The sequence below is a fragment of the Pithys albifrons genome, chromosome 1, assembly GCF_047495875.1.
Source record: "Pithys albifrons albifrons isolate INPA30051 chromosome 1, PitAlb_v1, whole genome shotgun sequence".
NCBI classification, from domain to species: domain Eukaryota; kingdom Metazoa; phylum Chordata; class Aves; order Passeriformes; family Thamnophilidae; genus Pithys; species Pithys albifrons.
The window spans coordinates 80,640,808-80,668,437 of NC_092458.1; the positions used below are offsets into that span (position 1 = coordinate 80,640,808).

The 27,630-nt window shown below is 36.3% G+C and overlaps 1 protein-coding gene across 22 annotated transcripts in view; it reads right to left on the reverse strand.

The window, feature by feature from the left end:
* Window positions 1-27,630, reverse strand: part of DLG2 (discs large MAGUK scaffold protein 2) — a 1,023,852-nt gene that overhangs the window by 260,615 nt on the left and 735,607 nt on the right. For 18 of the 22 annotated variants that reach the window (XM_071556365.1, XM_071556356.1, XM_071556345.1 and 15 more), the window contains 3 exons: window positions 24,571-24,715; window positions 21,355-21,493; window positions 6,252-6,407 (listed from right to left, as the gene is read on the reverse strand). In XM_071556365.1, the coding sequence (XP_071412466.1) occupies window positions 6,252-6,407; window positions 21,355-21,493; window positions 24,571-24,715 (440 nt within the window). The remainder of the gene's footprint in view (window positions 1-6,251; window positions 6,408-21,354; window positions 21,494-24,570; window positions 24,716-27,630) is intronic. The other 4 variants (XM_071556416.1, XM_071556385.1, XM_071556513.1 and 1 more) reach the window with 1 other exon arrangement.

Sequence of the window (27,630 nt, forward strand, 5' to 3'; positions counted from 1 at the left end):
GACACAAACCCATGAGAAATAGTCAGGTAAGCTTCTAGTCTGGAGGCTCCAGTCTTCACCATTAATTTAAAAAAAATGCAAAGGAATTGGCTTTTGATATTTTGGGAGCATTTTCTGTGACTTAGAGACTGAGCTTCAGAGCTTGCTGATTGGCAAGGAAAAGGAAGGAGACATCTTTCCTTTGTTCCCAAATGTCTCCCTGTAGCTCTGTATGTAATCATAACAGCAGGAAAATTTTAATACTAGTGATTTAAAGATGTTTGCTTACTGAGAATTGATATTTTTTCTTTTCTAAAGACATAGTAAAAAAAATACTGCTACTTAACTGAACAGAGTTAATATTTCTGTCCATTTTATGAGCTAAGAATATACAGTTTAATTTCCATGAGTGCAGAATGTGTATAAAAGAAGATCTGCAGCACAAGAAGGCACAGTATCTCTAAAAGTCAAACCATATTAAAAAAATATGAAACATTTCCCAAATGATGGAACAGAACAAACACTTAAATTTTTCTGGTTTTAAAGTTTTATTCTGTTCTGTTTAATGATACTAGTTATCCTCAATATAACAGAAGATTATTTTACTGATAGATAAAGCAAAGCAATTAGAATTAAGTTACTTGCTCAACTAAAGAGAATTAATCAGCAGCCCAACTGCTGCCCAGCAGCTTTAACCTGAAGCACCTGATCTTAACCTGACAGGCTTCTGTAACTTTACATAATTAAACACTTGAACTGTAGGTATTTTATGTCTTTACAGGTTAAGATTCTCCTGCAAGCATCTCCCTGAGTTTTTAAAAGTTTAGCATCTTCCTAACAATTTTAATTAGTAGCGTCCAAAATAGAAACTCCTCATTAAAAAAAGGAAAGCACATAAGCAAGTCTATAGGAATGTTTGTGCATATTAGGGTCAGAGATTCATCCATGCAAAATAACTGAGAGCTGAGGCTGAAAAACAGCATCATTTTTCTTTCATTAACGCTGTTATATGACTGCATCATTTACTTGAAGAGAACACTTGAGTCAGGATTAAATAGAAATTATAGGAAACTGTTCCAGTTAATACTTTTTAATTTGGTAATTGAAAGTGATAAGGAAAAGCCACAATTAACTTCTGTAATTTCTAGAAAATCCTAAATAATTTAAAGGCCTCAGGAAGCTGATTCACAAGCAGGGAAAATCTACATGGAGACGCTGCATTTAAGTTTTAGTTAATCAAAACAGTTTATGTTAATTTTGTTTTGCCTTATATCTGTAAGATATTGCAGATCTGGAGCTGTTTTCAGAAGCAGCATAACCCTTTCAAGCACCACGTGCATGGAGTTGTATGTATCTGGGCTGCCTCTTGTCACCACCCACTGTGATGTGTGTTCCTGCATGTGAGTCAAGGTCTCCAAGCTTATTTTTAGAAAGGTCTAGGAGTTTAAGAGGTGTTTGAATTGCTAAAGATGTTGTTTAGGGAGTGAAGACTACAGCACTTACATATATGATTCTCACTGAAATCAACAATAACAAGATGCTTCAATTCCCATCAGTATGAACATTAGCACCCAAGCCAGCCTTTGTGATGGCCAGTTTAATCTCTTAAATTGTTTAGGAGTCGATATGTGCTTTGTGCCTCTGAATGCCCCAAACTGTGTATAGGTATGCCTTCAGAATAAAAGGCCAGAGTGTTCCCTTCCTAAAATGCCACCCTATGGTCTTAGGAAGCTACTTCACCAAGAACTATTTCAACCAGGTACGTTATATTTTCAAAATATCTTTTTCTTTGTTACTACAAGATTTATTTGTTTCTATTGCCACTGAATAAGCCGAACATCAGTATTGCCTATTTTTATGTTCAAAAATCCACAGAAGAATTGTGTACTTATTCCCCTCCACTGTTTTGAAGCAATGCTATCTAGTAGTGGTACTCGCTGTCTGTAGTTGGATTGTATTAAACACAGGTCAGTTGAAAAGTTGATTAAAAGGTGTTAAAATAAGAAGTGGAAATGTGCTTGAATTCTTATTTTAAATGTTTGAATATGTAAATCCATTTTCTACAAACAAACTAAGATCCCATTTGTAATTAGTTTTTGAAATTTCTACAGAAAAAATAATTAAAGGAATAAAACTAAGTGGTAGAACTTAATTTTAAATTCAAGAAAGGTGGTTGTGTTTATGTAGGGTAAATTGAAGACCTGATTTAATAATATCATTGCTTTTTAGTGCTTGTTTGATAGGTCTCATTTTCAGGTTGCTAGGCATTTCAAAAAACACAAAATATGTCTTGATGTGTTTTGGGGGATATAATTCCCATATTAAACACATGGGATTGAAAAGGGGACGAAGAGTACTCCTGTACAATGTGAGATTCAATAAAGATGCCAAGAGTCTCCCTGGAAGGCAGCCACATGCAGGTACAGTTATATGCATCATTTTGACAATAAGCTTGCTCCCAGCAGGTTATTGTGATGAAAAAGGCTGCGCAGATATTAATAATGAGAAAGGGCACTGTAGCACTGAGAACCAGAGAGATGCACCATTTATACCTTCAAGTGCAGTTACCTTAACTTCCTTCCAGGGTGAGTGAAAAACAATTGGCATCTTCTCAGTGGTCCCTGCATAGCCTATGGAGGGATTTCAGTGATCCCTAAAGTTAAGTGAGGGGACCACAGGCAGCAGTGCTTAGGGCATCAGACGCAGTACTCTGGTTACAGAGACTACTGCAGTGCCGGGACCTCTGTGTGCCTGCATGGAGGAAATAGCATGCTGGAAGTAGCATCACACATCATTAAGATTTTGGACATTATAGTCTTCTTACATATATGTCCTGCATCCAGTTCAGCACAATTTTATTCGTGTGGCTCTTAAGACTTACACAATGCTCAGCTACCCTTGAATACCTATGCTAATGGAATGCTGTTTTCTGCAAAAACTCTGCTCAAGAGCCTTGTGCCAGGGTTGACTTCTCTCCCTAATCCACATTGATAAAAAAGTAGTGATGGTTCCAGAACCTGCTGTCATTAATCTGATTCAAATATGTTGAAATAATTTTTATATAGCTAAATAATAACACAAATTGCCATTAGTAATATGATGTTACTGTCTCTGACAGGATTAGTTTTCAAAAAGCTTTGAGATTATTGTTAAACCTCTTTTAGAGACTGGAAAACAAAGCATAAAATGATTAACTACCTTGCTATTACTGCAGACACAGTGTCAGCCAGAATTGGGGCGGCTTCAAGGAACAAATATTGATTGAAAACAAGCCAGATACTTTCAATTCAGCTATACAACCACCATGGGAAGGATCTGCAAGTATACCAAAGCTAGAGTAAACATGAACAAAAATTTTCATTTTCTTGGAAAGAGTCATGTTCCCAAGGTTTCCTCCCATGACCACAAAGACTCTTAGTTCCTTCCTCTACCTCTAGTAAAAAACCCCCGAAAACTGCTGCAATCACATGATCAGAGACTTATAAGAAAAACGTGTCTGTGAAAACGTGTATTTAATGAAGTTCTCAGTACAAAGACTGGGAATGCCACCTTTTGTCTTACCTAGTGCCGAAAAAAGTTTCATGTTTGTAGAAAAAGAGTTAGATCCATGAGCTGTGATTGCCTTTCACTGCCAATGAATGTAGACATAATTGTCAATAATGCCATGCATGAATACTCTGCATCCATTCCCACACAGTGCTTTCAATGGAAAACATACTATTCAAAAATTGTCTCTCTGCTCCTGCCTTCAGTGGCACAGATTTTCAGTCATTGCACAGTGACATAGCCCTGCTAGTATCAATTTATATGAACTGATAATTGCATCAAAAAACTAATTACACTTATCCTAAAATGGGAGTGTATTGTTCTAGACCTCCAAATTCCCCAGGAGCTGAAAGGCCACCATAAAATTAAGGGTTATAAACCTAAATTCATTATAGACAAATAAAGCTTTGGCCTATGAATTCTCTGCCTATTAAGTTAATGAGGCTTGACAAAAGAATCATCTGAGAAGCAGCTGACATATTATCTGAAGCAGCACTTTGAAAGGCATTGGCTGGCTTACAAACAATTCAGATGGGAGAACATGGCATCATGGTCCTCTTCCTCTAGAAGATTCTGGAAGAGTCATTTGTCAAACTAAATTTCTTGCAGATCAACAGCAGATTCTCAATAGTGGAGCACTGAGATACAAGAATAACTGCAGATACCAAAACAAACAAATAATCCCTGCCCCTTCCTCCTCAAACCTGAGGCTTACAAATGCTGATGAAAAACTCTTTCTAAGAAGTCTTCAGGAAGACAAAAAGATAACTTTTGCTTTAGACTAGAGATCATTTAAGTGTTTAATATGGAGAAATAGAGCTTTGAGAAATTCAAGAGAGTAAAGGGAGGCCTTTCAAAATACCTGGTCAATATTTGAAAGATTTTTTTAGTACAGCTTCCAATAGATATGGTAGTATAACACCTGTGGATTTAAAGTAAGGCCTTTGATTGGATTAATTCTTCAAAATATTCAACAAAATACAACTCTGAGACACATTGTCTTTGTGAAATATAGGACTGCGTACACTGAACACTTTTGCAAAAACAGCCACTTGGATTAAGGTTAAAATGAGATCAATACTTTTCTAAAATCTGTTCTCCAACTGTGAATACTGAGTCCATTTGGAAATTGAATTGTGATACATTGCAAAGCTGTCACTTTCCTCACCAAAGGCATTTGGTGAAATATTATTTCAAAAGTCTCTCTCCATGCTCAACTACTCAGAGTCCTGTGAAAAAGATGACAGTATTGAGAACATGGAAAACTGTCATATTTTCCATATGAATGTTATTTCACAGTGGGAAGGGAGTACAAATCACAGTAATCAGTTGCCTTTACCACAGCATGTAGCGGCACATAGCACAGAGAATTTAGCCATGAGTTGTGCCTTTTCTCATATTTTGTGTTCTTTTTGCAGTTTTTGTTGGACTGTTGATTTAGACAAACTGATTAAATATACAGGGACTAGAGCTTAATATTACATCAAAGTAAAAGATAAACAAAGCCTTGTTCTTAAATAGAATTGTTAGCTGACACTCAGTAGAACAATACCCAGCTTTCTAAGACCTGATGTCAGGTCATCACATATCTGATGACCAAGCATTCACTCAATCAAAAGGATGTACAGATTATACCCTCAGATGGCAAAATGGCCTAATTTTGTGAGCTCTTCACAGCTCCACTGATTACTGGTATGGGGTTGCAGCAATCAGCCCTAAAATAATTATGCTTTTCTCACAACCAATCTCCATAGTCGTGTCAGTTATGTCTATACAGACCGATCATTTAGCAATGAATTGCCTCTCTCTGTGATTAGCAGGCCACACAACTCCATGGCCCCAAAATCCTCTAGTACCTGCTCATTCAAGTTTCTGTAGAAAATGTCTATGATCAAACCTCCAAACACAACCATTTTTCTTCTACTCTAGAATATAAAAGCTTTTTTTTCCGAAGAAATGAAGTACTGTTGAAAACTTATGCCTAAATTTTCTTCCATCTCCCAAATATTGTTTGCAAACAGTTATTACTTGTCTTGTAGACTACCGAAGAATAGCTGGGTTATATACTAGCATACAGTTTTGGATAGTATGCTTTTCTTTATTAAATATTTATCAGAAGGCAATCCCTGACATTATTTTTTAGAAAGGTCTTCCATTACTTCAGTTATGGAAATGTTCATCACTTTTGGTTTTACTAACTGTCCTTTCAGAGCACAGCTAGCCTAGGGAATGCTAAATTTTAGATGTGTTCTTAACCCTGATTTGGTGAGGGAGGTGATTATTTTTTGCTCTATTTCTTCTCAATGGCTTAGGCAGCTGCCCTATAAACTTAAAGATGCTCAGTGAACTAAGTATGCACAAAACAGAAATAAAGTGACTGAATAAAAATAAATTACTATAGCTTTCAGTGAAGTCCTAGTCACTTTCCATACTCAGAAAAAGAAACACTGAATTCAGTTGTAAAATGTGATACATATTATGTAACCTATTTTGGAGCACCATTCCAATGGATCAAAACATTGCCTGTGTTCATCACTGGATTTTAGATGACCAAAATCATATACCAAGGTAGCATATATCTTTCGGTGGTACAGATGTGAAAGCATGGTTAAAAATAAGCACAAGCTGTAGAAAAAAGATCTCTGGTGAAGATGCAAACTATGAGATAAATCCAGTGATGTTCATGCACTCTAACAAAGGAGGTGAGGAAGAAGCGCATGCAGTACCTGGTGATCTCAGAGTCAGGGAGCAGGCCTACGTGGTAGTGGGGATAGGGAGCTGTAAGAAGGAAGCTTTTGTCACACTCGACAGGGGAATAGTGCCTAGGAGAAGGTGGTTTATCACACAGTTTGTTCACAGTGCTGTAAACAGGTTCAGGAGGCCTGGTGATACAGAGACAAGAGTAAAAGGTCAGGTGCATATTAGTTGCTGAGAACATAGAGAAAACACAGCAATCATTTCAAAAGCATGCATAGAAAATCTGTTAAAACCTCTTAAGAGGGCATTTTCCAACAGGTAAAGGGTGGTGTTAAAGGAATTGCTAGAATTTGGTAGCAGTCGTATGGCATTCAAATAACTGCATATAACGATACACAGAATACAAGTGGACAATAAAACTGCACTATGGGAAGTGTGGCACTGAAAGGGAACATATTACCTCTGAAGTGGATAAAGTGAGGGATTTTCCCACATACTCTGCTGGTTTGGTTTTTTTTTTTATTTTTTTTTTTTAAAATCTAACATTACTTCTACACAGATTTCTGTGACCTTGAGTATGGCATACAAAAAATGTTTATTACCTGAAGTAGTTTTTACCCATTAATTTATGATTCAGATGAAGTACATATTATTTGTTAATATAACATACCGCTGCCCCACTGAGCTGGGACTTCACAAGTACAGCTGGTGCCAAATTGAGCCATATCCTATAATAACAGTGATGGTAACAAATGGTGTGAGTAATTAATCTCATTGGCAGGCAATTTGTTGTGTTTGAAGAGTTCTTTGCTCTCTTTTCAGATTCAAGCTTCAAAATCTGATTATGCAGACTACATGTGAAACAATTAACCTCATTGACAAGGCTACTGCAATTGCACTTGCAAGGCAGCTCCAAGTTACAGACAGCAGCCTGTGGGTTAGATACAAAGAGTAAGATCCTGAAAATAAAATTTCTCTCCTGCCACCTGCCTGGGAGAGGCAATACTTACCACAGCTCTCCCCCAGGAGCCGCCTGGGAGAGTGGACAAGGCGATGCAGCCTTTAGTATCAACCAACCAGGGATCCACAGGACACAGCCAGCAGTTTACAAAGAAACCCACAGTACATACATAGTACATTTCCCACCATGTAACTTCTCAAACTACTACACTGGCCCCAGCAGATACCCCAGGGCCCACTGGCAGAGTGAATCTTGACTTAACATTTCCTGATGTTTCTCCTCTAAAGAGCGCCAAGATGCAACTGCTGTCCTATCCTTGCTTCTGCCAGAAGATCCAGGGTATGCCACTGTCTTTAATCACAGTAATACAGTATAAACTAGATGAAAATCTTATTTCAGAAGCCTGAAAATATCACGAAGCTAAGAAGTTAATGAACTTCTTTTGTTCTTCTGGTTGCACTGTGCCTCACATGGGTGTGGGCTTTTGCTATGACTTTCACAGGTACCAGAATTGCAGTTGTGGATGTGCTGGCAGATACAGAGAATCTTATTTCCTTTGTTAGCTTCTGGGTTTTCCTCTGGGGGAAAAGGAGTAGCTGCTTTACTCAAAAATTGGTCTCACTCAATGATAATAACATTGTTCATAGCAATCTGACACAGGATTTGAGAACTCTCTGCGCCCGACTTTCCCAGGGAAAACTTTACAAGTAAAAAAATGGCAATTTAAGATTACCAAAAAGCAAAATCACAAAGCTGTCACTCATTTGGTTGTAAAGCACTCTGTGAAGCATTTAGTAAAATCCCTTTAAAAACATTGAAGGTAGCACTCATTTTTATCAGCATATTTCACACTTGTTTCGGAGGGTTGGATTTAATAATTTATTTACTAAATCAATTGCTGCTTTCAATAAAAACAAAACAAACAAACAAACACACACACACACAAAACAACCAAAAAAACAGAGGATAAAACCACTTCTATTTCACTTTTGTCCAATACTGTCTTTTATTCCCTCAGAAACCACTTTTGCTTTTAGGCATTATAAGAAAGAACAAGTACAAATATCAAATATAAATGATACCTACTAAGAAAATCAAAGAAATATTGCTTCATTGCAGGAAGAATAATAAAAACTGTAGATTTCTCCATGGCTTAAAACACTAACCAGTCCATAAGCAACTTGTTAACTTCCTATATCCAAGTTCATAGTCTTCTCTGAGTCACAAATGACATGAGAGTGTTGTTACCCTTTGTATATATTCCGAATGCTCAAACTACACCAAGTCATCAGTGAGTGACATTTCAGCCTTGTGCTCAGACACAAATCATGCCATGGAGATGGATAGGTATGAGGGATTTCTTTTTTAGTTGACAGTTACAAGCTGCTTCCAAAAGCAAAATTAACTTAAACATTCAACATCTACCTAGATACTGAGACTAAATTACTCCATCAAATATAGAGTCTTAAAAATTGTCTTCCAGAGCACAGCACATTTTAAAACATTTAGAAAGTGTTTTAAAGCATTTTTGAAACAATTTCCACTCCATTCAGTCTTGCTGGCTGGTAAGATAAAAGGAAACTGGAACAAGTCACAGCACTGATTATGAAGTTCTTTACTCTCTGGTGTTGTGTAAGCCATACCGTGACCTAGTTAACAACATAACCCATACTTTAGCTGAAGAGAGAGGTCTTAAGGTTAAGAAAATCAATTCATAATTCTTTTAAAACTTGGACTCTTTGTTGGACTCTTGGGTTAGAATAGGGTTTAGGGTATCAATTAATTCCAGTTACGTTTCCTGCAAGGCCTACGAAATGGTCTGAGATCACCTACTCACCTACTTCCCATCAGATGTCACTCTCTTCAAGGTCAATGAGATCATGGATTGCTCTGATCCTTTAGATACCTTCATACTTTTGAGATGCATATATTAATAGCTACCAGCACAGAAAGGCAAGAACTTGAAAAAAACCTCAAAGTGATATCCAGGGTCCTAATCAGATCAGTATAAACTTCTGTGTAGGCCACCAAGTCACTACAAGTAATATGAGATATTTGCTGCAACAGCTTGTTTTCAAATATTCTTCTGATTCTTCCCCTTCTGTATGGCAAACTAGTATTTACAATACTACCTGCCTACTTTGGAAGACGACAATCCAATATTTAAAAAAAAGAAAAGATTATAAAGATGATCCAGCTTTATTAAATAATTCTTCTAATGCAGTATTTTTTCTTGTCATTTATATTTCTCCTCACAGAAAGAAAAAAGAACTTCTTTCCAAAGAGATCAGACCACCTGGTTAATCCTGTCTCACACGTCTTCTCCAATGCTATGACAGAGACAGATTGTCTTCTCTCAAAGCATGGGATAATGAGAATTCTATTTAGAGAGAGTTTCTAAAGAGCCATTCTGAAAAAAAAAAAAAAAACCAGCCAAGGTCACCCCAACTTTTCTTGCAAAAATAATTAAGAGCCAGACTTAAGATAAACACTGAGGCCTTATTTTATGATGCATTAATTCTTCCAATGAATTTAAAAACAGGTAGCAGGTCATTTAACATGCTTTAAAAAAAGTTTAAAGACCAGACATATATTATTAAAGGAAAGACTGATCCACTGTAGCTTATGTGCAACCATATCACTTTCAGATACAGCAGGTAGAGCTTCAGAGGTTTTATTAAAAAATAAATGCTAAGCAGTTTCTGTAATTTTTATTATGAGGAAGAACAAAGAGCTGCATCTTCGAATTTCTTTTGTCCATTATCTTAATTTTTGATAGTACTTACGCAAAAAAATCCCCTTAAAATGCCAAATGTGTAAATATTGCCATATACATCTTGGATAATTGTAATATCTCTTTTAAAGAGTAATTACATAACGTGGGTCTACTCTGAGAAGTAAGTAACTACTGCTGTAACTTCTTTAGCAGCTCTGTTCCCTTTCTACCTTTAATCTGTTTATTTAGTGACAAACATACATAAAAGTTCTCTATCAGCAAGCTAAAAACCAAGTTTTGTGATAAATGAGAACAGCAACTACTGGGTCTGGATGGACAGCAATAATTACATCAGCATTAGAATACAATAGTAAAGAAAATGTAAGTAGTAAATCTAAGTAGCTGCATAGAGTGGCTTGAACATGCCTCAGTAAATAGTTCAATTCACAGGGCAGAGAACTGAGTCACTTAACACCAATGGTGAGATTTTAAATGGTAGCATGAACAGCAGAGACTCATAAACTAGTTTTCTAGCAAAAAAAAATTAAAAAATAAAAAATGGAAAGCTGAAATTATTCAGTACAGATCTAACAGCTATGAGGCACAATTCCCACAGAAAGGTAGAAGTAACTGGTGAAAAAACTAACAGTAACAGTGGGAGGTAGAAAATTGATCTGGCATTTGTTTTATTTATTTATTTCATAACAGATTGTGTAAAGAAAGCAAATCTTCCTAGTTGTTTCTAGTCCTTATTATTCCTTGTTTAGATCATAATTGTGTTATTGTTTTAGGCTGCTTTAATTGCACAACAGAAGTTATAAGAACATGGCATTTTTAAAAACTATTCTCTCCTCAGCATCACGCAGGGTCCTGAATTTAAAATTAACTTTTTCTTTATTGCAGAACCCTGTCTGGAATTGTTCAGCTGCCAACACATAGCACATTAAATGTTAACAGTTTCAGTTTTTAAAACATTTTAAAACCTTTTATGACATGGAAAGAAACCAGCTAAGCTCTCACAGCATATGAGTATGCAGGGCTATAGCCAGGAAATACTAAATTCAATCAAAGAGAAATTCCCCTAGTGCTACAAGTTCCCAATTTTTTTCCTAGGAGAATCACATATCTTATTGTTCAATAGGGTTATTAGAACTGAAAGCTGATTATATTTCATAGGTTGTGTCCTGGCAATTTAAATGAGACCAAACGACTCATATGACATGTTTATTTCAACTTAATGATAGAGAAGGAAGGTGAAGAGCTGGAAGAAAATACCAAAAGTACAATACCTTCATTCTTTCTGGAAATTCTACAATTAATAACTTGTCAGCTTTTGGGATTAACTGCTATTTTCATATGCCTTAAAGTTTTCTGTAACTGCAAAACAAGTGATTTTTTTAGCATAGTAATGAAGATTAAGGATTGCCTTGTTCCTCTTAACGATACCATTTTAACATTTTAATCGAGTTTTCAAATGAAATGGCCTACAAGAAAGCATAATTTAGAACTTATTGTACACCAACTTGTACACTCATTATTCTTAGCCATTAGGAATTAGGAAATGAAATGAGTGCTTGGTAATGGTTTTCTTTTGCAGTTTCACATAGGAATGGTGAGTGTCTGACCAGAGGTCCCAGTTCCTTGCAGGGACTATTTAGGAAATAGCACCAGTAAAGAATGGCCCTTCTTTGCTCAGCTGCCGAAAATCAGCAAGATCACATGGATCAGAAACTAAATACAAGAAAATTGTAGTCAGTAGCCTGTCCACCATGAATCAGGCCTTCTTCTCACATATATTTGAACATTTTTATATTCTTAGGCTTCAGGATACCCTGTGGCACTGACCTCACAAACTGATCGTGACACATCCAAAAGGCTCTACTTTTATGTACTGTAAGTCTGTTACTTGGTTGCACTTTGACAACATATGGCCATGTTTAAAAAACTTCTATTTTCTATACTTTAAATTTGGCAATGCATTTTAAAATCTCTGAGTTGCAAGGAAGTGCTAATAATATTTCCCTGTTGCCTTTTCTATACCCTGAGTACTCTCTGTTCTCTCTCTCTCTGACATTTTTTTTTCTACATTGGAATTATTTATCTTTCCCTGGAAACCACACTACACCCCTGCTCATTTCTGTCACCCTCTTCTGGAGGATTTTCCAGTTGCCTCTACGTAGCATTCAAGACTCGGATCCATTATAGATTCATAGAGAAAAACATTATATTTTGCACTCCTGTCCTTTCCTATCAGATCCCATTTTCATTCCTAATTGCCTTCTTGATTGCTCTTGAGTACTGAGCTGACAATGTCACCTAACGAATCACAGTCACCTCAAGGTGTCTTTCCTAAGTGGTAAAAGCTGTTGTAAAAGTCCATGTCCATGATACACCACACACGATAAATGTGGTATGTAGTTAAGGTTATCTTTTTCCTCTGTGAACTGTTGAATTTTACTTACAATTCCAGTGTGTATTATCACTGACAATCCCACTACCTCATTTCAAAAATCTCCATACAAGCACTAAGGCAGATTCCAAAATTTGATTATTTTTTTAATGTGTTAAGTGCTAAATAGATTCCACTAGATGTACTAGAAATAGTCAAGTCCTACTACTTGGAGGTCTCTGACAGGCCTGTTTAAATATGCAAGGATAACTCAGGAATAACAGATTATCTGGTGACGTAGCAATAACTAAATTTTTACTGAAATACAAACTACTCTCCTAAGTCAAGACTTACTATACGAAAAATAAATTTTGATAACAATCTGAAATTCTTCAATAGGCAGACAATTATACATTTGTAAAGTTTAACAATTAGTTTAGGATCAAATTTGTGTATTAAACACACAAAATATAAAATAGTTGCATTGCAAGTTAGCAATTTCATGCTTCTACCTAAGGAAGGTATTTTACCAAGGGTCCAGTTTAAGGTTTTACAGAGAAACTCACTTTTTGCTTTCCTTAACTGAACATTTAATGTGTAACTCAAATAGTGTTCCTGTAATTATTTTTTTAAAAATAATTTCTTAGATTGATCAAAGACTATACCAAGAAAGAAATTCTAGTCTAGGACACCAAATTCAATACAATACAAAGATCAGCAGGGTCACCAACTTAACACCTAGAGCATAAGAACTCTACTTGTGAGTTACTGGTGAGTAACCAGTACCAGCAGAAGGCTGACATCATCCAGACAGACAATGCACATGAACTATCACGACAGACTGCCTGGTGGGATCACACACATATCATGCAAACCCCAGAAACTTTGGGCTCTTCTCCATTTTTCTAAAGAGAGAGAGATGGCCTGAGCCTGATCCTGCCAGTAACTTATCAGCAACTTTCCCCACCTGCTTTCTATCTCTGTTCTTTGCCCCAGTCTTCTTGTACAACTAATGATTATCTCAAACCTCATGTCTCACTGTCTGAGGGATTTGTTGGTTCAGTAGCCCTGAAATTCATTGCTACCCTTCTCAATTGCTTCTTCATGCTGTTTCACCTGTTTTTCAATTATGTTGTCTTGTTCTGAACTCACTTTCCAAATCCAGCTTTTCTTACCTGATTAAATACCATTTTCCCTTCTTGTGATTTCCATTCTCGTACATCAGTGACAAGTTCTTCCTCATTTCCACACCCAACCTCACCATAATTCCTTGCCAAACACAACTGCTCTATTTCTCCAGTCTCTTCAATGCTAAAATCTGATAGGATGGGGGATTCAGAGGACAGAACAGAATGACTCCTGACTATGTTTCTGTGTCAGAAAGGGATGGGTAAGAAATAAGTAAAGAGAAAAAAACAGCTTTGGCCATTTAATACTGTGCTCTATTGTGCTGGTTTTTTAAAATGATCTAGTCAGTATGATAAAATTGTGAGAAGCTTTGATATACTGCAGTGTGAGTATGGAATCTGAAAGAGTTCTACTGCAAAAACATATTAAATACATTTTTGAGGATAAATGAACTGCAGTTTTTCCAAAGACTTATATATGTTGGCTTTTACATAGATTTTCATAAATGCAGTAGAAATCCTGTGTGGATACAGTTTCATCAGTTCACATAATTTAGCACTGTGAAGCTATGTATGGAATATTATGGTATTTAAAATATAGTATCACAGCAATTTTCAACCTAGAATGGTAGAACACGAACAAAGGCATACCATTCTCCCCACATCTCTTACATGACCAAACTGGTGTGGTTAAAACTAAATGCAACTAAATTTGATAATAATAGCGGTTAATTAAAATGACTTTTAAAATGATAGATACAATTGATGCCAAATTTTGAAGGAAAAATCATAAAACCTTTGCTATCTCTAGATAAAAAAATCCAGCCCCAGGCAAAACAAAATATGCAAATATTAACTTGAACATTTACTCTGCCAAATTTACAAGTTATTTAATAAGAAGAATAAAGAAAAGGCATTATTAGTCTTTGATATTTCTACATATAGTTTACTCTCTTTAGGGTATAGCTAATATGCTAAGCTTGGGTTAGGCATGGTGAATGATTGTTGACAGCTCATAATTACCTGTCATGTTCATATAACTCTATCACACGTATGGTAACCACAGGTCAAAAGCATGGTGTAAAATTCACCATTTCAAAGTTCTACTCACAGCAAGTGAAAACCTTTTTTGTCTGGGAAACATGAGTTTAAACTCTGTACCCACACAAAGACCAACAGGAAATGCAGCTAACCCCTTTCAGCAAATGTACGCCTTTAAAAAGTGCAGAATATGTTGTCAGTGGGTGATCTAAGTCAACTCATTCAAGATCCCAAAGGAGTTTTCAGGACTTACTGCTAAAAGCTGCAGTTCTTTTATCCTAGTGCTGTGCTTCCTAAAACCATTGTCAGAAAACTGTTACTGATAATTTTATAACACACAAACCATATTAGTTGTAATGGTTAACCATCATATTAGTTGTAATGGTTTAATACTGAAAAGTCAAATCTGTGTATCAACAGAAATTTAAGTGTTTCCACAAAATATTGTCAATTCAATTAGCAATTTTAGATAAGTAAACAAGAAACAGTTCAGGAATGCTACTTCAATACAGGGGAAAAAACCCCTTGAGACTTCGAGCTAATGGTTCTACTTTTTCTCCCATTCAATTCCCAGCACCTCCTCCCTACCCAGAAAATGCTATTTTGCAGAAATGCATGTTAAAAAAAAAATCAAACATGCTTTTCACAGCAAACAGATAAGTCAGCTTTTTCATCCATGAATCTTTAATATCTCACCAGAGTTAAATGTTAAGGTGAATTTTTTATCAGCTGAAGCACAGAAGTTTGAAGTTTCCATTTTCTGAAGTTAAAAAGGAAGTAAAATCTCAAGATGGTAGTTTTTAAGGATCTTTTCCTGACGTTGCTCATTAAAGACAGAAGAAGCTACAGGATTTTTATGATGTAATTTCAATATTTTTGGAAATAGGAAGGCAGAAATACGTTAAAGAGAAAATTCTGACATCTCTCTCAGCTGTATTAGTAACAAATGTTCCACAAAACGACTAAAACAAAAAATTATTTTTTCTTCCTACCATCATAGAAAATTTTGTTGGAAAGCATCTCTGTAGTCATCTGGTCCAATCTTGTGCTTGAATCAGGATTATTGAAAACATTAGAGCAGTCATGATTTTATCCAGCCAAATCTTAAAAATCTGAAAGAGGAGATATTTCACAGCCCTCCTAAGCAAGCACTACTCCAGCACTATTCTATGCATCTGGTGTTTTAATTTCTTCTCAACTTGAAATCAGAACCTCAAAAGCCAATGCTTGTGGCCATTGGTGCTTTACTGAGAAGAGTTTGGTTTCATCTTTGCTACTGAGTGCTTACAGGGTGGTCTTAGACAGCCCCTTAATATCCTCTTCACAACATTAAACAAGCCCCAGCTCCCTCAACACCTCTGCAATTCCATGGGATTTAGGGCTCTGAGAATCTGTTGGACCATCTCCACAGCTTTTGAGGTCAAAGAATGTGAATTGGTCACAGTCTTCTAGAATATAACACCTTTTCCTGCTGGGCATGCTTCTCCTCAGACAGCCTGATCTGTCGATTACCTGACTTGTAGTGAGAGTGAGCTCCAGGGTCCATGTTCAGCATTGTGTCTGCAGTAGCCTCCAGGTCATTTTCAATGAAGCTACAAGTAGTCAGATGTTTCTTTCATGGCCTGTACAAGTGAGTGCAGCTCTTCCACCTGAGATGCAGGCTCCTTACTGAACTTTACGAGGTTTCTTCTGGCCAAGTCCTCAGATATATCAAGATCCCTCTAGAATACAGCACTGCCATGTCATGTTAACCACTCCCTCTTAATTTATTATCCTCTGCAAATTTGCTGAGGGTGCAGTGTGTGTCATGATCTAGGTCACTGATGAAGACATTCACTGATGGCCCAGGTATCCTGAGCTACTCTGCTCATCACTGACAACCTGACAGATGTCAGGGGTGATCATTATCCTTTGAGCCTTCTGGTTAAGTCTGTTCCAAACTCACCCAAAAGGCTATCTGAAAGGTTTCCAAACCCTTACAAATCATATCCTCTTTCCAGGTATGATTAGTTGTATATGTTCATCCAACACTCCCTGATGTTTGGATGAGAGGCTGTTAGAAGAGTTTTAAAGGGTGCTCTCCATGTTACAGCTTTTCCTGCCCACAGAGGTGTGAGAAATACCTTTGCAGCCACTCCCATGGCAACTAGTGGAGAAAAGGAATCACCATGTGCCCCATAGCAGATCCCAGATTCACAGTTGTGGGAGTTATGGCATGGGTGAGGTATGATTTGGGAGTCAGCTGTGTTTTCACTCATCAAAGAGGCATTCCTGCTCAAGGTAGCACCTGTGCTGTGGCACCACTCGGTATCAGGCAGCCACTCCTCTCACCCCATCTAAGCAGCCAGTCATTTCATCGGGAAAGGCAACCAGTCCACATAAGCACATAAACTGCTTTTAGTAAATCTGTGCTGAGTATCCCAATTACCTCCTGGTCCCTTAAGTGCTTGGCAAACATGAGGTTGAGTACTTCAGCTTTTTCTATATTATCTGCTAGTACATCATCTTCTCCCTTATTTATCACCTTTTTCCTTCCTCAGATTTTACCTTCATTTTTGAAGGTAGCATACACCTGCAGAATCACTTTATGTTTATCTTTATGACACCTGTAAGTCTTAGCTCAAATGAATCAACTTTCTGATTTTTCCATTAAGCAGTCAAGCAATGCTTGCCAATAACTTGTATTTTAGGTCATCAGAAAGCTCTTTACTCAGCCAAAAAGACCTTCTGCTGTATCCCCCACCTTCCTGCTCAACAAGATGGTTCCTTCCTGAGTTCTCAATAAGTTTTATTTAGAAATCATCCATCTTTCATGGATCCTATGTTTCTGTGGCAGCAACTCTCCAAAAAGGCTGAACTCTGCTCTTCTGAAGTCTTAACAGCCATATCTTCCTGAATATGTTTCCAGACTTCCTTTGAGTCATAAACTGAACCAACTCATGGTCACTTTGATCCCAGCTGTTATTTATCACCACCTTTGCCACTAGTTCTACCGTTCTTGTAAACAGCAGGTCAAGCAGAGAATTAACCTTGCTTCTCCCTTCTAGCAGCATTAGGAATGGTCAGCAACGCAATCGATGAATCCCGTGCACTGCCTGCACAACAATTTAATCTTAATAGAAACTAAAACAAGCAAGGGCTTAATTTAAGTGTGATGATGATTGTGCTGATAGAATTATTTAACATACAGTTTTTATCCACTGTTGACCCCACATTCCACTAACTTGAAGTAGTGTTACTTTATTTAAAATTTAAAACATGACAATTTTTATAAAAAATACAGGAAGGCAAAATTTCCATCCTGAGTGAATTTAAAATAAATCCAGAAAATTAAGAATTAAATTATGCCGATCACTGTAGCACTTTGGACCAACAGTACAGAAAACTTAAAAAAGCTCAGTAATTTAAAAGACAACGTCCAGCATCAATAAAACTTGTGACTGAATATGATTTGTTACTTTTCTATCCCTTGTGCTCAGATTAGGCCATTTTCCACCATAGTTTTATTAAGTAAAGAATATTTTTCAGACACAGATTCAATATTGACCAAAAAATTACAAATTTTTATCAATAGAAACGCCTATTTTTCTTAGGCAAAATGAAAGTATATAGGTAAAAACCCCTTAGAACTGGAATAAACAAACAAACAAAAAATACCAAAGCAAAATGAAAGCCTAAGAGAAACTGGGCAAATTGAGATGAATATTCAACCATTTAAGCTTTAATGATAGATTTATTATTATCACAAGTAAGTTAAAAGAAAGCTTGTTATCAGCCTCACTCAAATCACTTGTACAAAGAATTCCAAAATTGCAAAAGCCTTTTTAGTGGAGAAGTTACTGTTCTCAATATTTTCAGCTGGCACAAATGAAAATCTGCTAAAAGTGTTGCAAGACTGCATGGGTAATAAATTTCCTTATGTGAGCACAATGTAAATTAGCCCTGTAAAATTATTACAGCAAGAACCAGGTATTTTTAATGAATACCATTGCAGTAGCTGGCAAACATCTTAATTATAAAACATTATGTGAGAAAACCTAATTATAAATGCTGCAATCAAGGAACCTATAGGTTTTACTAAAGTATCAATATGATAATTCAATTCCCAAAAGATTTTCTAAACTGGGCAGCAACAAAGACTTTCCAAATATCTTTTTATTTTAATGGCATACTCATCAGCAAATTCTGGGGCATTGAACAGAGAATACATTCACTATTCTCAGTCTATAGCTGTGAAAATCACTGTGAGAATGAACTGTTGCATTTTCGCTAGTACCACTTCAATCAAGAGGCAATAACTAGATACATGCACATTAAAAAAAGTCTCAGCAGCATTCAAGGGTTAAATGGCTTGGTTTTGAAGGTCAGAGCTTCTTAGTCATTGCAGTCAGAGGAGAAAACTGGTCTCTGGCTCTTGTCTGGATGTGTGTATGATGTATGTCCAGTGAGGCAATGAAATGGCAAGATGTGTCATTTGTCTTATGACCACATTCTTTTTCTCTTTGTGCTTTTTTCCCCCCCCTGTATCAGTGTAGCATAACTATCATCACTAATAAAATGAAGTTCATAACAGTTTCCTCCTTTTCAATAGGTCAAAGATAACACTTGTACAGAAAGATGAGATTTCCACCTGATTTGCTCTGTGGCATTCAGAGCTTGCTCCTATCATTTGATATCCTTATTTCTTCCAGCGCCACACACCTGTCACAGAGGATCATGCTAGTAGAGTCAGTCTCTCCAGTCAATAGTGCCAATGCCACAGGAAGACTTTGGATATCAGACAATCATTAGACAACACACTTATTTGGAAATCCGGATAGGAAAGAGAACAGAGAGGAGTGTTTCACAGAATACACACAGCTTCTCTGGGCATTCATTTTCCACCCCCAAATAATATAAAATGGACATTGGTGTGAATACTGCAATCAAGAATCAGACTGTGTCAGTATTTTTACCTCAGGAGCTAAGCTAGCAGAACTAACTTGTTTAAAAACATACTAAAAGTATCAGGATAGAAAGGCTAAAAAAAGAGATCAAAAGGACATACTAACTAATTTCAATACATATCCCACATGGTTCTTTGAGCAAGTAGGCTTTCTATTATTGCTAAACTATTGTGTAGGACTGTCACTGCCTTCCCTTCTCTTCTTTTCCCTTTTCTTTTTTTTGTAGAAATAATTAGACAGTTAAAATCAGCTACACAGAACAACTGAACACAAAGAAACACAGGACTCCTTCATTACCTTACAAGCCTTTTAACTGTTTAAATGATCTTTCAATTGTTAGGGCAACTTATACCTTTTAAGGATTAGTTCCTTCACTTTCTATGACTTCTTGATCTCCTTAGCTATTATTTACTTTTAAGGTTGCATTTGCTGGTTTGAAACTTTGCTAACTCTCAGTAATAATGGTGCTGACTTTGCATTGCAGAAATAAAAACAATTCAGCACTACAAACTTACTGACAAAGCTCTTATTATTTCAATCTAGATATTCTAATATTGATTTTTTCCTACACATAGGTATTTAAGAAATTATTATAATTAGACAAAGTAAAAACTTGGTGCACAATTTAATGAAATCAATGTTTTAAACTATTAATTAAAAATGTAACTTCTTCAAACCCTTTGGAGAAAATTAAACCTAATTGAATATCTCGTAAATTGAAGGGAAACAATTTCAGCTTTGCATCCAAAGGAAAAATTCTTTTACCCTACAAAGGGAAGGAAGGTGTGGTTTCCACACATTTATGTCCTGAGTAAACACTGTATCATGATTTAGTTACTCTGAATCTGTCTGATCCAACAAGTTAAGTGGCTTGAGATTGTAATCATATGCAATAAGAAAAATGAAATGCATTTAGCAAATTATGAAGCTGATGAATACATAAGGGTTGAGATTCTTTGGCTTCTGAGACACAGCAGGTCAGGTTAGATGATCACAACAACTCCCTTCTTGCACAGAAAAAAAATTCTTATTTTCTCTGGCATTACACATTACAATGAGGGCTCATTTTACAAACTACTGTTTTCCAGATGAATGGTAGTGCTCTTCAAACAAAAAGATAAATACACATTGTTTAATCAGTGACATTCAGTTTTCATCTAATACAAGGCATAAAAGAACCCTCCCAGCATTTTCCTATGTGTCTCTCCTAGCTGGAAATCAACGACATAGACACACTTCTGCTACTGTACTTCCATAAAGATTAATAGAAATTTCCAGGTTCGTTTTGCTGATAATCACATCAGAGTCCCTTTTATAAAGGTATCAAGTGCCACTGCAGAAAGTTTCCTTTCAACCTCTATGCTCTCACAGAAAACTGTTTCATATTATGATGTTCTAATGGTTAAGACGCTTTTGACAGTTTCCCTCCTATATTTAATTGCAGCCAGTTTATAAATTTTTTCTTTTTCTATAGTGTTTTCTCTCCATCGCATTAATCTTTCAATATGTTTACACAGTATATTTTAACCTCCCTTTCACTAAACTAAACAAGCTGGATCTTTCAGTGGTACCATCACAGACCAGCACCATCACAGAATGGTACAAATGCCCACACAATTCCTCCACCCCTGAGGGATGAGTCATTCATCCTGAGATCTCTAAGTTGTGTTAAGAAGCAGAATATTTTGCTCAGTGCCAGCACTGTTCTAGTGCAGTCATGCTGTTTAGAAGCTAGGGCAGGATTGCACCCAGACAACATGGACCTCAGGTCAGAGTTCACTCCTGTGATCCTTCTCTCAGTGCTTTTCATACCCATAACAGTTTCAATTCCTCTTCCCTTGAACATGGGTGAAAAAAACTCTATGTTGTATTCAATTTGAGACACACTGAATGGCTTACCTATGTCTTTTGCAATTGTCATGAAAGGTAATAAATAAAGAGAAGCATCTGACCTGGTGTAGTCGTCCTCCACAAGCATGTGCTTTGGAATGGGTGAGTATCTTCCTGGTGAGATGGGGGCCAGGGATGCCTTGTACTCTAAAGTGCCATTGTTTCCAGAGAGTATATGATTTTCCATCGGTGGAGAATAAGCTGAGGGTAAAAATAAGCATTTCTAGTTAGCAACTTTCATGTTTCATTCAAGGTCACAAGAACATAATTTTTGTATTTAAGCACCAAGCATGTGTTCAACACTGTAAATAAGATAAAAACAAACAATCCATACCTGAAAGCTTAAAATCTAAGAAGAAAGACTAAAGAACTAGAGTTTTCATGAAAATAATACTAATACTAATAATTATGATAATACTAATGGTGGGTCATTTGCAGGGATTGACTCCTGAAAGGATATTCAGTTCCTGAATAAAGAACCTGAATAAGCTCTCCTGTTTGGGGGACAGGATATATTTTCTTCTCTTAGGACTAACTTGAAAAAAGAAATGCAAATAGGAAAGAATGAGATTTCAAAGCACACTCCTCTTTTTGGCTCAAATATACAGCAAAGGAAGTGATATAGTAAGAGCTCAATGCAGGATGAGAGCAGGAATATTATGTAAGGCAAGAATTATGTATAGTGAACAGTCAAAGCTGTGATCTACTAAATATGCTCAAATTCCCAGTAAAATTGAAATTTCATATCAAAATAGATAGTACTTAGACCACATTAAATCTGTATATTTAAAATAGAAAATGGATACAAATCTCTCACATATTAATCACTAATGATGGAAACTAGAGTACTGATTTGTCTAATTCTCTGTTGGGTTTGCAGTTTTTATTGCTTGCTTGCTTAATATTCTGAAGTTATCTGGGACACTTATGACTGGAGAGATACAATAATAGTTGTATTCTATCTCTAATTAATTTAATTAGAAAAGGAAATGATAAATAGGAAAAAAACAATAAAAATGTTTTTGCAATGAGCTATGATTAATTTTCTCACGAGAAGATGACAGCTAAAATTTCTAGTGTTAGTTTTACTCTCTTTCAGATGCTCAGATTCAAAGCAAAATCTCTCTGCAGGGAAAGGCCATTATGCATTCTGAAATGCTCTGAACATGTAAGTATAATGAAAGGTTCCCTGAGGACAAATGAATCTTTATGCACCAACAGCTTGGGAAGGGCTACTGCAAATCTTTTCAACCTTTACTCTCCCTATGGAATCACTTCTGTCTTCTCATATGCTGCTGATCTATAATCTGACATAATAAAACACACTGTTTTAGAACTCCCAAATTATATTTTGAAAGTATTATAAACCAGGAGATTGTATAGGGACATTTAGCATTTTTACTTCCTGGGCTTTGCTAGGATCCAGACCAGACTGCTACTGAACAACATGATTGCCATCTGTTGTAACATTTGCCAACTAAATAGGTATCCTCAGCAACATTGAGCACACCACCTGACGTGTTACAAAACCTTCCCTTCTATTTTTATGGACCAGTCTGAGTAAGGAGGATTTGGGATATTGACCTTTTCCCGTCTGTCTGTCCAGAGTAGCAACACTATTCAAAAGTGCATAAACCCCCAAATTTTTAGCATTTACTGCCTTTAGTAAACTTCCCCACCCTTAGCTGGCCTGAAGTGCCCCTAGGATTATTGGCAGGAGATCAAGATGGGTACGGATCAGTTGCTGAAGCTTGTCAAAAATTAAATTGCTATCCAGTTGTTAGGTGGTGCAGACAGCTCCGGTTGGTTGTTGAACCCAAGGTAGACAGTTTTTAATGAACAGCTAAATGAAGAAAAGGAGTTTCAGTAATGAACTGTTTAGACTAATGGTCAGCAGTGGTACAGAGAGCTACAGAGAAGGGAATGCGAATGCCTGGGAAGGGGGATAAGAATGGCATGTATTGATAAACCTAGATTCATCAATATGTCATCACTACTCAGTATAACTACATGTAACTTGCCAGGAAAACCTACACCCAAACTAAAACATTTAAGCCATTAAGAGATGATGGTGGGAGATAAAGACTAAGTTGGAGTCTAGGACACTCAGATAAGGATACAAAAGAGAAGTGAGTAAATGCTGAAGACATGCAAAAGTGGGGCAGATGGTAGAGACAGAAGATCCTTATTGCTGTCAACAGTACAGAAAGCACATCAGCAAGGACGTTAACTAAGAAGGTATACGTGTACAGTAAGGACTCCACAGCCTCCCTGTCACCCTTATACATGGTTACCTCAGGGAGTCTTTCTACCCGAATGCAGACACGAGCCTAGATGATTTTTTTGAGTGTATGGATAAGACAGCCTGAATGAAATCAGTTAATTTTAAAATGAAGTCATCTTTGCTTCCTACAGGTTACTTCACTGATCTTTACTATATTATTTCAACAGCTTTTCCTATACAGAGTGTGCACTGAATGCAGGGACAAATAAGGCCTTGTTCCCCTATGAAAAAAAATACCAGATGTACATACATAAAGTTATGGATAGACTGAGAATAAATCCTCACTAGGAAGGTAGGGATAACAGGCACAGGTTTCCCAGAGAAGTTGCGGGATGCCCCATCCCTGAAAGTGCTCAAAGACAGGTTGGATGGGGCTTGGAGCACCTGGTCTAGTGGAAGGTGTTCCTATCCATGACAGGGGTGTTGGAACTGGATGACCTTTAAGGTCCCTTTCAAACCAAACCATTCAGTGACTCCAAGAATTGTATATACAAAGAAAATAGGTAAAGTTTGTAAGTAGAGCAGTGATTTTTACATTGTAATTAAATATTTTATTGAAATATAAGATATATTTGCCTCAGACTTTTTGCTAAGTTTGTATAAGACGGTTTGCTGCTTATTGCAATTTTTCAGTGGACAGAGGACTCCAGGCTACAAATCTAATCATATTTCAAACTACATTTGCATATACTTATTACCGTAAGTGTCACAAGAGTTACAGTTCAGCCTGATCACCTGCACAATGGCTCACTGCAATCAGTGCAGCCATGTATCATCTATGTTGTTACTCTTGCTGCAAAAATACTTTTGCAGAATTATAATATTTGCAATATTTCTTGAATGTACATAAGCATACCTAAGTGGCAATAAACATTTCATTTTTGTAGCCTTCCATGGTGTTTCATAAACTTAAATGGGATTCTTTAAACAAGCTATGAAAAAGCATAATTATTAACCAATATCTCCTACAAAATGAGTTGCAGAAGTCACTTACAGTGAGTAATATCTGGTGGGCCATATGGATCGGTCATGTAAATGGTGGTGGGCTTTCCAACTTTCAGATATACTACATCTGATGTGTTCTTCAGTATCGCTACTGCCTCTTCATGGGTAACTTCTTCTAAACTGTAATTATTTACCTTGAAAGAGAAATCAGACAGGTGAGTTGGAATGCAGGAATAGGCACAAAAACTGACACAGCCTTGCAGTTTTCAAAGTTTTGGGAAAACATGCTGCAGACAGAGTACTAAAGATTAGAGAAGCAGTATTGCTGCAAGGTATAAAGTACAGTTTTCTTAGCACATGAATATTCAAAGATTGGTGTAGCATTATTCATACACAGAATCATAATGGGTCGAGAAGGCACTTGGTCTTGATAATACAAAAGTGATTTGTGATAGTCTGCTACTAGTATAATAATAAACATGAAACTATATTGAATAATAAATTAATAACATCACATCAGTTACAGAAATTGTTTACATCATTTGACCTGACAAGAGGAACTTCCAAATTCATCTATTAGTGTGCATGGCTGGGACCTCAGAAATACCTAACACCCCCAAATCTTTCCATCCCTAATATAACATTGACCCTAGAAATAATAAGGGGTACAAAGTGGTATACAGAATATCTATGTGGTTCAGAAAATGATAAAAAGGACATTTCTGGAATTGAAAAAGGGATTTTTCAGTGTGAAATTTTGTCATTTTTCTGGAAGAACATATAATTTATTCAAATATAAATCCACATCCACAGAATGCCTACAGATTGTCTTCCTGCAAACAGATCTGTGAATGTTCCCTGACCCAAAAATATACATCCTGAATGAAGAAATTACAGGATAGAGGAAAGAAGTAAAGGTTTTAGACATTTGGTATATGCCAACAGAGATAAAGGAATCATAGAATACCTTGAGTTGGAAGGGACCCATAACTGAGTTGAAGTCCCTGCTCCTTGCAGTACCTAAAACTGAACCATATGACTAAAAACATTGTCCAGTTGCTCCTTGAATTCTGGCAGACTTGGTGCTTCCCTCGGGAGCCTGTTCCAGTGACCTACATTTCACAGTGAATGTTGCATGTGAAACATTTTACTGTCACTTAAATTGCTGTCCTCTGATTTCCACAGTTACTGCAAGGATTCCTTTTAAAGACCGTGCAAGATGGAAGAAGTGACTCCTTAACGATAGGGTGACATATTATATCTGTCAATCACAGAAAAAAACACCCACATTCTTTCTAGGGAATTTAGTATCAATAAATTATCAGAAACCTGGATGTGACAATAAGCTACTGCCAAAGGGTTTGGTAACTGAAAAGAAATCCAGCTATTACGAATCACTGGAGGATTCTTCATTTCATCAGCAACAAGAAGGAAAGATTAGTATTGTATTGCTAAATGTAAGGATTTTGTTTAAGCTTTGTTCCTTCTATAATTCTGAGACTTGGTTTTAAGGTTAATTGAAAGAGACATTGGCAGGGATGTTATAATTTGACATCAAGAGCAATGATAGACTCTATGCTCAGAAGGGAGTTGCTGATACTGTATGCCATATTTTGACATGTCTTCTATTTAAATAAAAATATTGCACCCAACTTCTATAAATTTTTCTTTCTTTTTTTTTGTTTTGTTATGAACATCAGTAACTAACATATACACCTTTAATAAATAATTGACTCAAATTACTAGGCTGGTAGCAAGAAGTGAATGAAATTAAGCCTTTCTTGTTTATGTATTTCAAAACTGACAGACACTGCAGATTCACACTTTTAGAAATATGACCACAATGTTATCCCTTACCTTTTCTCCTTGCCACACTGTCTGTATGTTGTATATATCTTTGTGTTTCATCCTAAGTCAAAGATTTTTGAAGTAGAGAAAATCTCACATAATCTCACTCACTATACTGCTGCTGTAAATAAATATTCTTAGTAAAAAAAAGAAACACAAAATGAAATATCTTAGCACTTTCTGGATTTTGACTTTTGGTCTTTTTAGGAGTACGTAAAAACGATTAGGACACAAACAGATGTGATCTAACTTTTTTCCAAAGTTTTTGCTTTTGTTGTTTTTGGTTTAATTTAGTTTTTTATTGGGGGGGTTGTTTCTTTGTGGCTTTTGTTTTGTTGTGTTGGTGGTTTGGTTTTGTTTTCTTCATTTTTTTTAATGGAAATCTAGTTGATAAAATCCTGGCTAGGACTGTTGACCTCTATCACAACACACTTGGATGTCCCAGTTGTACAGACAGAGGACAAAGACATTTTAGAAACAGAAAATAAAGTATGATACACAACTTATATTTGCTACGACAGAGCCTATGTCTTACCTCTCTGAAAATAACTTGAAGGGACAGGTATTTTATCAACACTGTGCACAGGTTATTGAAACCATTAAGACTTCAGGAGTCTGAACAACTTTAAGATTTAATGTGTACACAGTTCTGCATTGTTTATTTTTATACACTTAAAGATCTTTGCAAAATTTATGTACAATTATTTTTTTTCTCTTTTCTAGTACATATAAGCTTAAGTGTGCAGAACATTGTGGAAAACTGGAACTTGACAGAACTTGAAAGAAGGCAACGTATTAGCGAAATCCAGAAAAGGAGGACTTCAGAGAAAAAATCCCAAAAGAAAATTTCATGAGAAGAAAGGACCCTCCAAAGCAAACAGAACTCTGTCACAAAAAGTATCCCAGCAACATATAACAAAATTGCTACTCAAATGTATCCTAAATATATAGAAAATCAAAGTTTTTTCATCTCTACAGAGAACACTCCTAGAAAGGAAGTTTGCTCTTCATATATTTTGTCCTGGACTGCTCAGTTCTCAGTAAACAAAGAAATACAGACTCAATATACATCAAGAGAAAATAAACAAACAAACATGTTGATTCATTCATAAAAACAAAGATCCTCAGTGGTGCCATAAGGTCTCCTTTCAATGGGAGCTCTTTGAGAAGCAGATAGGATCACTTTCCTTAGTCATTTGCCAACATCAACTCAGAATTGTAGCATATAAAATACACTGTGCATTTCCAGGTTTCCTTCAGA